The sequence below is a fragment of the Manis pentadactyla genome, chromosome 12 (assembly GCF_030020395.1).
Source record: "Manis pentadactyla isolate mManPen7 chromosome 12, mManPen7.hap1, whole genome shotgun sequence".
Lineage (NCBI taxonomy): Eukaryota > Metazoa > Chordata > Mammalia > Pholidota > Manidae > Manis > Manis pentadactyla.
This window is the reverse complement of record NC_080030.1, coordinates 105,822,940-105,839,360: the sequence shown is the minus strand read 5'-3', so window position 1 is coordinate 105,839,360 and position 16,421 is coordinate 105,822,940. Positions and strand designations below refer to the sequence as shown.

General features: G+C 41.9%; 1 protein-coding gene across 2 annotated transcripts in view; it reads left to right on the top strand.

Moving 5' to 3' along the window:
* The window catches only part of BVES (blood vessel epicardial substance), a 32,950-nt gene that overhangs the window by 1,266 nt on the left and 15,263 nt on the right, over positions 1-16,421 (top strand). Inside the window, exons 1-7 of one of the 2 annotated variants that reach the window (XM_036902869.2) lie at positions 422-441; positions 2,544-2,780; positions 5,832-5,956; positions 8,366-8,553; positions 9,259-9,367; positions 14,726-14,893; positions 15,741-15,882. In XM_036902869.2, coding sequence (XP_036758764.1) covers positions 2,555-2,780; positions 5,832-5,956; positions 8,366-8,553; positions 9,259-9,367; positions 14,726-14,893; positions 15,741-15,882 — 958 coding nt within the window. In that variant the 5' untranslated portion in view covers positions 422-441; positions 2,544-2,554. Of the gene's footprint in view, positions 1-421; positions 442-2,543; positions 2,781-5,831; positions 5,957-8,365; positions 8,554-9,258; positions 9,368-14,725; positions 14,894-15,740; positions 15,883-16,421 lie in introns of those variants that run through there. The other variant, XM_036902868.2, reaches the window with a different exon arrangement.

Here is a 16,421-nt window from a genome sequence, read left to right as displayed (position 1 = left end):
AGGTGTGATGTATCCGAATACGGTGTGAACCTTTAAAAAATTCATGTTCCTCTTTCCCTGGTTCTTGTGTTAGTGGACCACGGTTTTCCAGTCATTTCTCCCAGACCAGAAATTGGTACTTTTAGTGCCACTTGAAGAACTTTTAAAAGCCTGAAATTGAACTACAGAGGATGAGCTGGTACTCAGGTGGACGTGCGGAGAATACATACTGATTTATTACATAAATGTGTATTAGAGCCACAGGCTAATAAAATTTGCAGGGACTTCAAAAACCGCCTAGCGCAGCGGCCTCTCCTCCCAGCAGGAAGCGGGCCCAGGAGCAGAGCGCCCCTCCCCGGCTGCTGTGGCCCTGTGGGGTGCGCGGGGTTCCTGACCCCTTCAGCCGCGGGAAGGCTACGCATTTCCGTCGTCTTTGCTACCGAGGTGTGCGGAGACTGCGAGGTGATTTCTGAACGTGCCCATCCTGTTTGTGTCCCTTCGGGATGGCTCTCACCTCTGCCACTGGCCTTCTCTACAGAGGCTGGGCCTTGCGTGTGCAGAGATGAACGTGGTGTGCCCCTGCCTCCTGGAGGAGATGGGGTATTTCAAAGAACAGATAGGGTGATGGGAGGGAAAGCCCATCCTAACGTGCCATAGAAGCGGTAGTTCCTATTAGCTGATGTAATGCTAATACATAAAGCTGACGCTGGTATTAGCTTATCAATGATAGAGGACATTTAATATCATTCTCCCTTCTACAGAAATTAAGAGATTAATTCTGATTTGGTCCTTGAAAGCAAACTTCATATACATGAAGTTACTAAAATAATTCATGCCCCGTCCCTCAAACCCAATAGGCTATTTTTATTGATTCACACCTTTGGAAAGTAGTTGAATTTTTATGATTTATTTCCTTTTTTTTGCAGAAAATCTATGTCTAAGTCAATTCTTTCTCTATATTAAAAAGATATTTCAGAAATATGTGAAGAGATCTTTAATTGACTTAATCATTCCATGTAAATGTGTGTATTTTTAATCATCTTAAGAGATGTGTAATTCTTTCACATTTATCTAATAACATCCTTACAAAATGCCCAATCTGTAGCAAGTATTCTTCACCTTTATTAAAAGCTTTACTTTAGTATGATGAAAAATAGGAATGGAAAAGTACATTTAAATGTGTGACCTTATTTGGAGAAAATACAGATACTCAAATTAAATTTAAAGGTATTTTGGGTCCCATTTGGAATTCTTTTCCTGAAACAGAATAATCACATATTCAGTAAATCTACATAGTTTTGTCAGGTACCATTTCTTATAATTAATAATAGAACTTTTTAAGTACCAGAGATGGAAGACAGGTAGTATAGCCACTTTGTGTTAAGGTTTATGTAAGCATGTATAAAATGTATATTCCCTGAATTGTATTTGCTACAGATTTTAATATTAAATAGTTGAATGTATATTCGTGACCCCTCCTATATATAAGTAAACTGGAAATTTACTGCTTTTCAATTTGTGAGATGCTGCCTACTAGAATTTTTATGGGAAAGAAAGTAGAGATTTAGACTAGACAGTAAAAAGAGTAGATGTTATATCTCTCTGTATACATAAATGGCTATAGTAATGTATTTAATTATGTGCATATATGATAATGTAGAATGTATATGTGTAAGATAAAATGATTTAATGACAGGATAAAAGAGCCTTCTAACTATTCAAATCCTTCAAAGAGTAATTATGAGGGTTTTAAATTTTTTGAAAGTGTTCAAAACATCAGTTTTTCTTATTATTTTTCCTGTTTTTTGGATTCAGTGTCACTAGAGAGGAATTTTGATGAAAGACTATACTACACTACAATTGCTATGGTTAATAAGCATTGGTGATTGTCTTTTAAACTAGTTAACTAGTTAACTCATTCCTCTCTCCCCCAACAGGGATGTTTATGCACAGATACATACAGCTGACCCTTGGACAACACGGGTTTGAGCTGCGTGGTCCACTTATATGTGGATTTTTTTCAGTAAATATAGTGGAAAATTTGTTTAAGATTTGCAGAAGTTTGAACAAAACACTTTCATTTCTTAAGCTTACTGTATTGTAAGAACACAACATATACTACATATACAAAATATGTGTTCACCAACTGTTTATGTTATCTGGTCAACAGTCGGCTATTAGCAGTTAAGTTTTGTGGGAGTCAAAAGTTACACAGGATTTTCGACTGGTGGCGGGGGTTGGGTAACCCTAATTTCCACTCTGTTTGTAGGCCAACTGCGTATAGGTATATATCAGGGAATAGTTGTACACTCTGCTAAGTATTTTATATATTTCATTTCATTATCAAATCAAATTATTATCATCATTTAACAGATAAGGAAATAGATACATTTAGTATATGACAGAGCTGGGATTTGAACCTAGGTGTGTCAAACTTATAAGCCCCAGGGAAATCTCTTTACCAACATTTACTTCACAAAAATAAATTTGGTGTAACATCAATAGGGATGATAAGACACAGTTGACATTTTTATAATTGCCCTCCTGTTTATTTGTTTTTACAGGAATTTTCAAGATGAATTACACAGAGTCCAGCCTATTGGCAGAATCAACTGCAATAGGTTTTATCCCAGAGTTAGGAAGCGTCACACCTGTGCCTTCCAATGAGACCACCTGTGAAAACTGGAGAGAGATACACCACCTAGTTTTTCATGTAGCGAATATTTTCTTCGCCATTGGATTGGTTATTCCAACTACTCTTCACCTTCATATGATACTTCTTAGGGGGATGTTAGCCATGGGTAAGATTCATAACTGAGATTTTATGGAACTTCTCTGTAACCGGCATCAACCGGGCTTTGTTAAACCTCCACAGGGCTTCAGGTATTCATGATACCTGTATTCTACATTTTTCAGGTCCATAGCACCCTGAAAATATACATGTGTTTGCAAATTGGCAGTGTCTCAAGTAACTTAGAACATAGGCCTTCACATATCATCTCTCTTATTTATTTGAGCTAAAATGATGCACAGGCACACCTCAGAGATATTGAGGAGTTGGTTGCAGAATGCCACAATAAGTGAGCCCAATGTGTTGATTTCCCAATTCATGTAAAAGTATGTTTACACTATACTGTAGTCTTGTTTAAGTGTGTAATAGCCTTGTCTAAAAAAATGTACATACCTTAATTAAAAAATACTTTATTGCTGAAAACTGCTAACCGTCATCTAAGTTTTCAGTGAGTCATAATCACTGATCATAGATCACCACAACAGAGAGAATAATGAGGAAAAAGTTTGAAATATCATGAGAATTACCAAAATGTGACTCAGAGACATGAAATGAGCAGATGCTGTTGGAAAAATAGCTCTGAGAGACTAGGTCAATGCAGGGTTGCCACACCTTCAATTTGTAAAAAAAAAAAAAAAACCAGTATCTGTAAAGTGCAATAAAGGAAAGAGCAGTAAAACGAGGTCAGCCTGTATGTTTTCCAGTGTTTAGATTTTCAGGATAATCAGAAAATCCACTCATGTGTAAGACTATAGACTTTTAAGCCAGATGGTGTGATTCAAATCCTGGGTCCCCTCCTTGGTAATTGTGTAACTGGGGCAAGTGACTTAACCTTTCTATGCCTCGGTTTTCTCATGTGTCGAATTAGGGTAGAAATATCACCTCCTAGGGTTGTTGAAAAAATTAAATGTGCTTGTGTGTCTCTGGTGGTGATATATTTGACTACTATAATCTGGCACATAGGGAGGACTATCTAGTCTTAACTATTATATTTGAATAAGCATTTATGTGTTGTGGCTGGTAAAGCAATACTAGGAACAAAATCAATTACCCAGACACAATAGTGCAAGTAAAACTTTTTGGGGGGCTCCGGTAACCCTGATGAAGCAGCTAAATTGATCCACATCAAAATGCTAAAACAATCTAATTTATTATTTTAGCCATTGATTCTTGACAGATCACTCTGTGTGTGATTATTTCTCTGATGATTCATTTATTTGGGTGCATTTTTGAGCACCTGTAATGAGTCAGGCAAAGGTGGAAGAAGGCCGTCTCCACCTTGAGAAAGACTCTGTTGGGGGCCAGAGCAAAACAGATGGGCAATCACATAGGACGTGGTGGGTGCTGTGAATCAAGGGTGCAGCCAGTGCCAGGGAGCAAGGGAGAGGCCGGTGGGCTCAGCAAGGAGGCTGAGCAAGGTCCCCCGGAGGAGGTGGCTCTGGAGCTGGCTTTTGGGAGGTTAAGATTTCTCTGAATGGAGGGGGGTGGTATCCCATAAAAGGCCCCTAAGAGGGAAATCCAGCTTATGGAGGGAGAATGAAGGGTAATTCGTTGTGTGGGAAATATATGAAAAATGGCAAGGAAGAGTCTAAGAAGAGGCCAGAGGGTAGCTAGAAGGTAGCTTGTGGGCCACGTGGCTGTGATACGTCTGAGTCAGTAGGGATTGTGGGAGGAAGAGAAGGGTTTTGAATGAAAAACAACTCATCCTGTAAAGAAGCAAAAGCTAGTTCCGAATTTCAAGACAGTTTTGGAGGTAGGACAGACAAGGAAGATCACCTGGCTGAACCCTTTGCTCACAAATGAAGAAAGAGAGGCCTGGAGAAATTAAGTAACTCACCCAAAGTTGAGACAAGGAGAAAGTGGCCAGACCAGGACTATAATTCAGTCCTGAAGGCTCATCTTCACAGTCAGGCCTTCTGTCATGTCACCCTGTCTCCTTTAAGTAATAATACTATAAAATTCTCCAAAATTTGTTGTGAAATATTCTTAAAAGAATATAAAGTTTTACAATATGGATTGTTGTTGAAATGCTCCAAATCATTCTGCTGAAATAAGAAATTGCCAGTGAATAACTTTTTAGCGTGGTTAGCTTTGATGTGTACATATGTTGTTGATACACTTGTATCATAATGATAGTATTATTTTAGATTAAAAATATATATTGGCATTCCCACCATAAAATCAATCAAAAGGCACTGGGGACATTTTACCTAAAGTAGGAGAATTGATAAGAAAAAACCGGAAGAGTCCCATAGGTGAATAGTCATTAGCTGAAAATTCAGATGGCTAGACAATTTTGATAAAATATTAAGGCTGACCAATAATCATGGAAATGCAAAATATAATATATAATTCATTATCAAATTAAGAGTTCAAATTATATAATATTCGCAACTTGATACTGGCCTTCCCAACGAGTAGAATTGCAGGTTTGTACAAACCTTTTGGAAAGCAATTCTTCAATATCATCAAAAGCTATAATGATACAGCTTTGACTTACTGTCAGGTAATCCACCCAAAGTAAACAGCCCGCAAAACAGATCATTTGTTAATGTATAAATATGTTTTACCTACTTGTCAAAAATTGCACCCCAAAAAAATCTCATCTGTCCATCAATAAGGGATATGGTTAAATAAATTATGGTTTAATCTGTCACGCTCATTAAAAGCTCTGTATACAAAGAGTTTTAATGAAATGGGGAAATTACTTCAGTAAGTAAAAGAATGGGGCTTTAAATTGCATATGCAGTAGGTTTGCCCTCAGGTAAAAATGCATGAAAACTGTAAGAGAGTATTCATTTGTGGTTTTCTTTTAAGTACTAGAATTACGGATATTTTTCCCCTTTAAAAAAAATTTCTATACAAATTTTTTGCAGCAAAGCATGTTTTTTTCTTTCCTGGGAATTAGAAAAAGATACAATGTAAAGTAACACTGAGATGTTTGGCTTGGGTATTTCTAAAATGTATGTAGTTTATTTTATATACAGAGGATAACAAATGTATTAAGCTGCTTGCTGAATCTATGGCAGACATCTAACATGTCACCTTTGGTATTCACCAGGGTGCACCCTGTATATCGTCTGGGCTACTCTCTACCGATGTGCCTTGGACATCATGATCTGGAACTCTGTATTCCTGGGTGTCAACATTTTGCATCTTTCATATCTTTTATACAAGAAAAGACCGGTAATTCCTAAAATCTAATTAGTAAGGAAGAGATGTGAAAGCTAAAAAGCTTTTGAAATACTTTGTCCTGACTTGAAAATGAGCATTCATCCTTTGATATCATTTCTCTGAAGATTAGGCTGTTTGTATGTGCCTGTAAGTGAAACATATGAATACCATGACATTTGTTTGAGAGATGAGTTTTGATAACTTTTTCAGTCATTAAGGCAGTTTAGACATGACAGAACATGACACTATTCTTTTTATTTCTTTTACCTATTGACACTCAGAGGTCACTTGGGAATATTTTTGCCTCATTTACAAAATTAATTACTCTTAGGCAACTTCCATGAACATACTAATGGTTTACCAGAGAGCTCATGCTATTTGCTATGCTATCTTTAAATATGATGGCTATATTTTTTTATGTTATAAAAAATAATTTTTATGTTATAAAAAGTAGTTAACTTTTTCTTTTCAACTCTGATTTATCTTGTTCTGTTTCCTTGGTGATACCAAGAACAAAAAAGATGTAAACTGAATAGAAAGACAGGACAGTTCCTAGATAGCACTCATGAGTGTTTGCTGACTACCCAAAGCACACACAAATATTCAGTAAAGTAAAAGATATAATGCTTGCCCTAATCTTACTTTCAGAGCTAGACATGTGCATAGAGAATTATTAGAAAACAAGGCAGTTCATAGGAAATTACAATTTGAATGATACGGATACACATAAAGGCATTCCAGTAGCTTACAACCTCAAACATTGAAACCTCCTGTTTTGTTACTGTATTAGTCAGTTTTCCCCAGGTTATGCTGTGTAATGAACAACCTGAAGAAAAACAAGAGTTTTTTGTCCTCACCCACTCAGTAGGTGGGCTCTGGCAGCTGTCTCAGCTGCGATTCTATCCCGTGTGTCTTCATTTCAGGGTCTCTGCACAAGCAGCAGATTCTGTTTGGACACACTTTCTCAGAGCACAGAGACAGTACAAGAACAGAAGAGAGACACCCAATGGCTCTTAAAAGTTCTGCTCTGGGGGGTTGGGAGGGCATCCGATGCATTTGCTCCCATTTCATTGGCCAAAGAAGCAACATGGCCGAGCCTGGTAATGTGAGAGTAGGCGGGGATCGGAGGAGGTATAACCTCTCGCAACGCCCGGGAGCATCACATAGCTGGCAGCGATAATATCAGCTACCAGCTCCCCGTCGTGTTCCCTGTTCCTGTCAGCCATGCTTCTCACATGAGACGTACCCAAAAAGATAAGTACTTTCACAAGAAGACTTAAGAAGGCTTCATGAAGGGTTTGGAGCTTAAGCTGAGAGTCGCAGAATGTGCAGATCATGAACATGAGTCAATAGATGTTTTTTAGGTCTGTGTTCATTGCTGTGCCACATTGGCTAGTGAGCCGTATTTGTGAATCAAGTGTTTTAAACACAGTAGAGCTCCGCAGTGGAGGAGGAGGGTGGTGGTGATTATGAGGAGTACAGTTTCCGGATGTCAGAACGTTCTGGAAACCCCACCTTCTGAGCGTAAGGTCCAGAAGCCGCCGATGTGACAGCAGCACCGTGTGAGTCACTTAGTATTTGCACCGTTGTTTCTGCCCAGACTACAAATACACTTTTTTGAAAAATATAAATGTTGGTTCTTCATAAAGTAAAATAGCAGGACGAGCAAGAGCCTTCTTGGCAAGGCTACAGTGACGTCCGCGCAGCTCTGCATCTGGGCCTGTGAGCCTCCTGGCGGGGCTGCCGTAGGATTCGGCGGGACCCTGGGATGGGGGTCGTCTGAGCCCCGAGTTCATGCACGGGCTGTATGGCCTCTGCACACTAATGCTGGGCCATCCAGCCCTTCCTTCCTCCACAGAGGGTTCGCCGTTCTGCAGAGTTTATTTTGTTAATTTTAACATAGGAAAACACTGCTTCTGAAACCCTTTTACCCTCTTCACTTTGCTTCAAAATAAATAAATCAGAAGCAAAGATTGCGGCTGTGGACGTTTTCCTACTCTGGTGCATTAAATAATAACTACATGAAGATAGAATACTTAATGTGTATTTTCATGCATTTATTTCCACACGGATTCCCTTTTGTGTGTTCTCTCGCTGTAATATTTAAAAGTGAGTGTAATTTCCTTCTGTGAACAAAAGCACAAGGTTTTGTACCATTTATAGGAAATGCTAAGATTGAGGGCAACCTGCACAACCTCCGCGGTTGCTTGTAGCGCGCAGGAGATGGGGTCCGTGGTGCAAATCTCCCCCATATTCACGTAGAGTTCAGTTTAACGGAGAGAGTGTCCTTTTAGGGTGTCGGCCTCGCTCGCCGCTGACTTGCTGTCCTGTAAGGTTCCGTGGGCGGGAAAACGGGGGGCAGCGGCGTGCTTGCTGGCTTGTCCCCAGAGGCCCCTAGCTGAAGTCGTTGCTGCGTTTCAGGTAAAAATTGAGAAGGAGCTCAACGGCATCTACCGGCGACTGTTCGAGCCGCTCCGCGTGCCCCCAGACCTGTTCAGGAGACTGACCGGGCAGTTCTGCATGATCCAAACCCTAAAGAGGGGCCAGACCTACGCTGCGGAGGATAAAACCTCGGTGGACGACCGTCTGAGTATTCTCCTGAAGGGCAAGTACGTCTCCCTGGACACGGACCCTCCCGGGCACCCTGAACCTCTGGGGGGCTCCGGAGGGAAGGGGCAGGGGGCTTGCTGCGGGCCGGGGGTGAGACCTCACTGTGCGGCTGCGGAGCGCCGGGTTAACAGTTGCACAGGTTCTATTGCTCTGAACCTTGTTGATCTCAGGATTTTCAACTGGAAGTATTTTTAACCTTTTCCGACCCTTTATTTAAAGTGAATGAGTCAAAATTGAAGTCGATTTACATTAGGCATTAAAATTCAATTCGCTTGTGCTTGTTTCAGAGGTAATTTATTTTTTTAAAGATCACAAAAATCTATCTTGGAGAAATATCAGTCTTTGGGGGAGAGAACCGGTGTATATTGTTCTAGCATAATTGTTACCACCACCCTCTTCTCTCCCGAGAGTGTCTGAGTTTGAGTAATGAATTATGTGGTCCCTTTAGCTGTAAGAGTGGTTAACCAGTGAAAGGCACATATCTGGTTCAATACTGGAGGCTGTCTTTTTTTTCTTGTTGGTGAAATCTATTTTGAAATAAATAATTTGTACTTCAGGAAGTGCTTTTAACTATGTCAGTCACGCATGGAGTCTTTAAAAATTTAGTATAAAGGACAAACCCATTAAATTATGGAGAGTGTAAGGATTTTCATGTGATTTGTGAAATATATTATGTATTTATTAACATTAATTTCTGTTATCAGAATGAAGGTCTCCTATCGAGGACATTTTCTGCATAACATTTACCCCTGTGCCTTTATAGATTCTCCTGAATTTAGATCAACTCAAATGCACAAAGGTGAAAAATTTCAGGTATGTTTAGACATTATTTTTACAAAGAATTGAAACTATGTATCATTTAAAATCCAAAGGATATTCATAGAAAAGTGGCTATGATTTATTGAACAAAGAGATTACCATACAGGATATATAGCATGATCCTATTTTTGTACACCTTAAACAAAATAGTGCATATCAGTGGTTTAGAAAGATACGTTCTATTTTGGCCAGACTATTAACATGGTTATTTCTGAGATGTGAGCTTGAATGCATTTTTATTTTCTTTTTGCTTATTTGAATTTTTATAATTTAAACATCTAGTGATTTTATCAGAAAAAAAAATGTCAGTTGTAGATAATCAGTGTTCTTAAAACATGTCATCAGTTACTTTTACTGAGAAAAAAACAGAAAACTGGCTTTGCCCTAGAGAGCTTCTGAATCCTTATGAAAGAATCGAATTACTTTACCCTTTTCTATGTAATGAATGTGTTCAAGGGCAAAGAATGGAGTTCCTCGTGGGTACAGCACTTGGTGAACTACGCAGTGCCGTTCCTTGTGTATCTTTTTAAAAATTGCTCCATTATGTTGCACTTTTTCTGATCCTGTAAGCGTCCAGCCTTCCTGTTTAATTCCCCTCATTATTGGTGGGAATGGAACCAAGAAAGCGAACGAGAGTATCCTTTGTTCTCAGCCTCTAGAGAAACAGCAGCAAGAAAATATCCTGAGAATAAGGGTGCTTATGAGCAAAAGGATAAATCTACATGGGTAGGAAATGGAATAAAAGAGGATGTTATCACCTGAGGGAAGAAATACTAGTGTTTCTTGATGACAAATCTTATTTTTGAATCTTATTTTGAGATGCCATACAATTTGGGATGCCACATGGGTATACACGGAAAATGTACAGATATTCAGGTTATTTTTTTTGCAATGGTTTCAGCCCTGTCCTGCTCTCCTCCTGCCTGAGTAAGAGGTCCGAGTAACCACACAACTTGTTAAAGTTGTGTGCATTCACTAGAGTCTCATCTAAGTTCATTACCTGGGTGTAATGCTGTTCCCTAGCCGGCTGGGCTTCAGCACAGAAGTAGAAGCTAATGGTACAGCCTGGCTTCTCTAATTTTACTCTCCCCTTATATCTGTGAGGGCCAGCTATGCGCTGAGGTCTCTGTTCTTCTTCTTTCTTTAATCACCCCCTCTGCAAACTGTTACAGGGCAACTTCTTGCCTTTCTCTTTTCCGACATCTTTACGGTTTCTTCCTCCTTAGCCCACCAAGTGATCTCTTGTATCCATTTCCCTGTGGATAGTAGCAAGTGGTTTTACACAATAACTCAGTTGTGTCTAATTCTGAAGAGTCTGGGACTTGGGGAGGAGGTAGAAACTGAACCTCCTTTGTTCCTTCTAGAAGGAAGTATTTCCTGAGAGGCCAGGCATACAGACAGGTACTCTCTTTTCCACAGAACTTCAAATTATATTTTAATTAAGTTAACAAAAAGGAATTCCTACCACTAGCTACAGTTTTCTCCCGGGGACTGAGAATCAGGAGTTGGTAGTTGAGAAATGTTCCAGGCAATTGCTGCAAAGAGCCCCAAATCCCGACTGAAATCGACATACTGCAGCTGGGAGAAGGATGTTTATCAGCCTTGCTAACACCAGCCGTGTTTTGTCTGCACAGAACCTGGTGTGGCATTTTCTAAAAGGTCAAAGGATGAAAGCCACTGTAGCATCGTTGACCCCACGTTCTGTGCAGCTGGAGCAGTTCTCCGGCAGGGTTAGTCCTCAGGGGACATTGCCGTTTGCGTGTTTACAAAATGTTCCTCTTGGCAAGTACTCAAGAGTAAAAATAACCATTGCGCATCCGTGCAGGAGTGGGCCGCCTCCTTCTGAAGCAGGTTCCCAAATGGAAACCGTCACGTGCCCCCGGGCCAGCTGTCCGCTGCCTGCGCCTGTGGCAGACACTTGGGTGTGTCAGCGGGCGAGCTTCTCTTCCCACATTTTTTTACTTGCCAGTTTTATTTTTCTCTAACTCTGAGCAGCTCTGGACAAGGAGCTACTTCCTTTGAATTTTTATTTCTTTGAGTTAATTCTTTGGTAGGGCTGCTAATGCGTTATTATATGAATGGGGTGAAAGGAGGAGGTAGCATGGCCTGTGTTGCGAAGCCTGAAGATCAAGCCTGATTGACTTTAAGGGAGGGCGAACGTCTTGAAGGCCGCCGGCCGCCGGCCAAGCCCTTGTGAAATGAACGAGCACCGAGCCTCCACCGGTGCTCACCTTGCCGCAGGCTGCGAAGCAGCTGGGTCCGCCGGCGTCTCTGCTGTTTTAGTGCCCGTGGGAACTCAGTAAGCAGCCGCTGAATAGACCACTTCGGGGACATTTCCATGCTCCTGAAGAAAATAATAAATTCTCCCGAGGACAGCCGGTCACACTGTCAGGCCCCCGTTTCCGAGTCCAGCGATTCAGCAGTCCCCCCAAGTTACCCTTGTTTTCACGCAATGTCTTCTCCTTCTGGGGATGTAGGATCGGTTAGTCCAGCTCTCGCCCTGAAAGATGCCCTTTGGGGCCTCCCCCCCACCCCACCGGCTCCTTTGCCTGTAGGACGTTAGGGAAATTCCCCGAGAACCGAAGCACCCCGCCCTTGAGCTACCCTAACGACTTGAGACGCAAGGTTATTTTATGGAAGCTTTAACAATTCCTATATTGCTTTATCACAATTCTTCATTAAAAATATGTTTTCCATGCCTGTTGGACAGGAAGTCATTGAATAAAACTATTTGGTAAAAAATGAAGCGTTCGCTGTTCAGTAAAGCGACCCAGTCAGGATGCCACCTGCCCGCTTCCAACCAACACCTACTCTCATTGGCTTGTGCGCTGCGCATGCACCCGCCCACATCGCTCATTATTTGAATAGTTATCCGGTTTAAGTTTAGTAACAGTTTCAACAGGTTCAAAGTATTTTCCAAACACCAATAAGAAGTGGATTTAAGTGAATGATAGTATCGTAAACTATCAGTGCCTCATGGAGACTGGAGGAAATTAGGTTCAATTTCTTTTCCTTCTGCTGGATGACTTCCAGCTCCTGTTTTAATTTACTTCCCCCACTGCACATGGATTATATTCTCCAAAGCCACGGGTGACCCTGTTGCAAAATGAAGCCTTCTCCACTGGCGCATCCCTTTGTCCGCAGGGAGGGGCCGCCGTAGCGCCCCGCACTCACCCTTCCCTGATCACTCCTGTAGATCCTGCCTGGGTTCACCCGCCCAGCTCCTGTTTCTGGGAACTCCTCAGCAATGTCTTCACCTTGTGCTGCTCTTCCTATAAATCTTTCCGTGTGGGTCACACGTCTGAACTTATAAGCTTCCTCCTCTAGAATGTGAGCTCCATGACACGGCGTCCGGCTGCTCTTTGTTTGAGGGACTCTCGATAGACTCTGAGCCAACTTTGTGGTCATTTGGCCAGATTGCTTTACACGCGATCGCCCCGAGGAATACTGGACCCATTAGCCGTTAGGTAAAGTTTAGCCTGCTGGGAAAATACGTCTGGGCTGGAAGTCAGAAGTGCTCACTGTGTCCCTAATTAACATGTGTTTGTAAATGAGTTTATTGGGGCTTTTCATTTGACATCTGAAAAATAAGGAAGAATATTACCCGTCTTAACTTAAAGGCAGCTTTGAGGGTCCAGAGAGATGGAGGAGCACCTAGGTGTTTAAAAGTACAAGACACATATAAGGTGAGGGGCCTTATGAGTGACCGCCCTTCCGAGTCGTTCTCTGTTGCTTCTCCCTGGTCTGTGTTTGTGAAAACACTTGCTGTCGTCTGAGGATGTCATACTTCTTTATTATCAGCCTCCTCTGCTAGAATGCAGGCTTCCCAGGGCAAGGGTCTTGTCTTTCATGTTCATTGAAACATCAGTGCCTTGAACGGCATCTGGCCTGAAGTAAGTGGGTGATCATGTACAGTGAAAGAATGCAGGCAATTTAGTGTTTTATGGAGTCATAGCTGTTGATGCATTTCTTAAATCCAAATGTGTTTGGTTTTGGAGATTCTTACTTTTAATAAGTAAATGCAAGCTTTTTTTTCTAGGACTATTGACCCACTTTTAAAGGAGCCAAACTTATTTTGCTAAAGATCCCAGTTTCAGCTGTTAATATTAGGTGAGAGGCTGGGCTCTCCATTCTTCTCTCTTAATAGGCATAGACCCCTTTGTCATCAGAAATAGGTTTAATTATGTGATGAGCCGAAGGGAAAGAGCTCCTTTGGAAGTATTTGCTCTGAGGCTCAGATATGACTTCATGTCATGTAAAATTCGTGTCATATCATGACTTCATATCAGTTTTAAAAACTTTGTTAATTTTGCCTGGACAGGCATTGGGTTTAATGTTGAGGATGTGAAAATGGTTGTTACCGTCAACAGTGTTAATTCCTTCACGTCGTAAATGCATATTTGACGCCCTTCTGTGCTGGCGGCTGGGCATTCAGACGTGAAGCTGCACCTGCCATCGGAGAGCTGAGGAAACAGACGTGGCAGAGATGGGTTTGCGTTCGGTGACATGAGTGCCACACAGAGCTCAGGAGGGGGCCAAGTGATGGGAGGGGACCGCGTGGGAGGCAGGGCTCCTTGATGCTGAGTTGTGAGGCACAGCCCCTCGCTCTGGAGGAAGGATTTCTTCAAGGAGACACGAGCTGTGTCGTGCAGTTATGGTGCTTTCCCACTTCCCTGTGTAACAGGACTGGAGGAGAAGGTGTGGTTTCTGGGTCCTGAGCTCACTGGGGGGTCTGTGTGTCCCCCTGGGGCTACACTGGAGCCAGCCTTGAAAGGTCACACTCGGGAAACACCTGTGACTGGAGGACCTGCAGAAGGACCCTTGCCGGCCACATTCACCGGAACCATCCTGGGCCCTAAAACCATCCTCTCCTCCCATGTGTCGGCCGAGATGGCTCGCCGGAAGGTCTCTCATCTGTAACGTGCCTCGTAAATTTTGCCCAATTCTTCTCCTTAAAGCTGTATTCTTAAACCCGTTGTAATGATCCGGTGTAAAGAAACATTTATCCATGAATTGTATGTCCAGGGGGCACATCTGTCCAGTACACTCTACAGCAGGGCTATTGACCCAACGGTCACTCTTCTGTCACCAGACCTCGCAGAGAAAGACGACATCAAGATGTGGATTATTTGCTTTTATTTATTAGTTTGCAGGTTGCTTGGATTTAAACATAATTTTATACATAGTTGCAGAAGCTCCTGTGTATGGACTTTTTAATTTAACTGATAGGACAAATCGTTGCTGTAATAATATAAACCTCATTATTCGACTCTTCCCTCCCCCCAGGCTGCTGCCGTCATAATTCAGACACTTAGTTGCACTTTTCTCTTTCTCTGCTTGTCCCCTCGGCAGGTCACCATCATGGCAGACGATAACTGCAGATTTTTATGCTGGTCAAGAGAAAGGTTAACTTACTTCCTGGAATCAGATCCTTTCCTATATGAAATATTTAGGTATCTTATAGGAAAAGACATTACAAATAAGCTCTATTCATTGAATGATCCCACCTTAAATGATAAAGTAAGTGTTTTTGTGAATGAGTTTGTCAAATAAGTATGTATAGTGAGATATATCTTCCTCTAGGCAACCTGTGTTCTCCTGAATTTTCCTTAATCAGTCGTGTATGTTCAGTGACATGGAGATGCTGGTGATTTAGAGACCGTTCAGGGAATCATTGTCAAGAGGGTGGAGATATTTTGTAATTATTATACCTGCCGTTGTCTAGTGAGGTATCTCTAAATGTCCAGGACCTCCACTTACGGTGAGGAGCCCCCAGCCTCCTTCTAAAGGGTCTTTTAAGAAGTTAAGGAAGATGGTGAGTGAGTGGGAGGCCGGAGGAGTGGGGGGGTGCAGGGCAGTGTGTGGGCTGCAGGCAGGAAGCCCAGCGAGCAGGTAGGTGGCATTTAACCATGGTGTGTCCACTTCTGCACACCCTCTGGTCCAGTCCTAAGAGACAAGGGAAACGTGGGCAGGACCCTGTGGCACTTCAGTTAGAGAGTTCAGAGCCGTGTAGGTCTTCAGCCATCAGTTCCCACATGTGCTTAGAAGGAAATCAGAGTGATGACTGAGGAGAACTTGCAAACACGGTTTCTGTGGTGAGCGCCACTCTCCAGGGATTATGACTAATCTCGACTAGGCAGTTTATCAGATTAGGTGGTGCTTATTATTTTTCAGATTCATAAATAGGCTATCAAGTATATTACATTTTTATACTGCATTTATAGGAATAGCTTATAAGAAGAATCATAGCTAACATTTATTGGGCTCTTACTGTGTACCAAGTGGTGTTTTAAATCCAGGAAAAGTAAATGCAGCTCACATGACCTAAGACCCAGAGATCTCAGAAATCTTCCCCTTTACTTTGTAGAAGGCCAAAGGCTTGGAACACCAGCTCAGCCTCTGCACACAGATCTCCATGCTGGAGATGAGGAACAGTATAGCCAGCTCCAGCGGCAGTGAGGACGGCTTGCAGCAGTTCCTGCGGGGCTCTTCCAGCCTGTCCTCTCTTCGTAAGTCACCCCAAAACTGATAGCGATACTCCGGGACTCTGACGCACGTCACTGATACGTGATAACTTTGATCAGAAAAATAACTTTATAACTATTTGGCAACCTACAGGTAACGATAAACATAATCAGGTTTTTTCCTAGCTCTTCTTTTTCTATATTGCACATCAGCTAAAGCCCAGCTTTTAGAACTCTCATTTCTAGTTCTGTTTTGCCACAGACTATTCTTAAGTACTGGTTCTCTGGAATAGTGCCCAGGAGCCCGTCTTTTGCTGGATATTCAGTTTCGTTGTTTTCACGATTTTAGTTCGAGTGAAACCCTAGACTTAGAAATGAGTCAAAAATGATGGGAAATAACTACTGGGTATTATTGCTGGCTGGTTATCTCAGTGTGAGCACGAAGAGGTAAAAGGTGACCAAGTAATAGAATATTCCTGAAGATGAAGGGGCCTCTCAACAAACCCTGGGAGTCGCCTCATTCACACACCCACCACGTGCAGGTTGTCCGAGACTTTTTACATTTCAAGTAACACTTACAACAG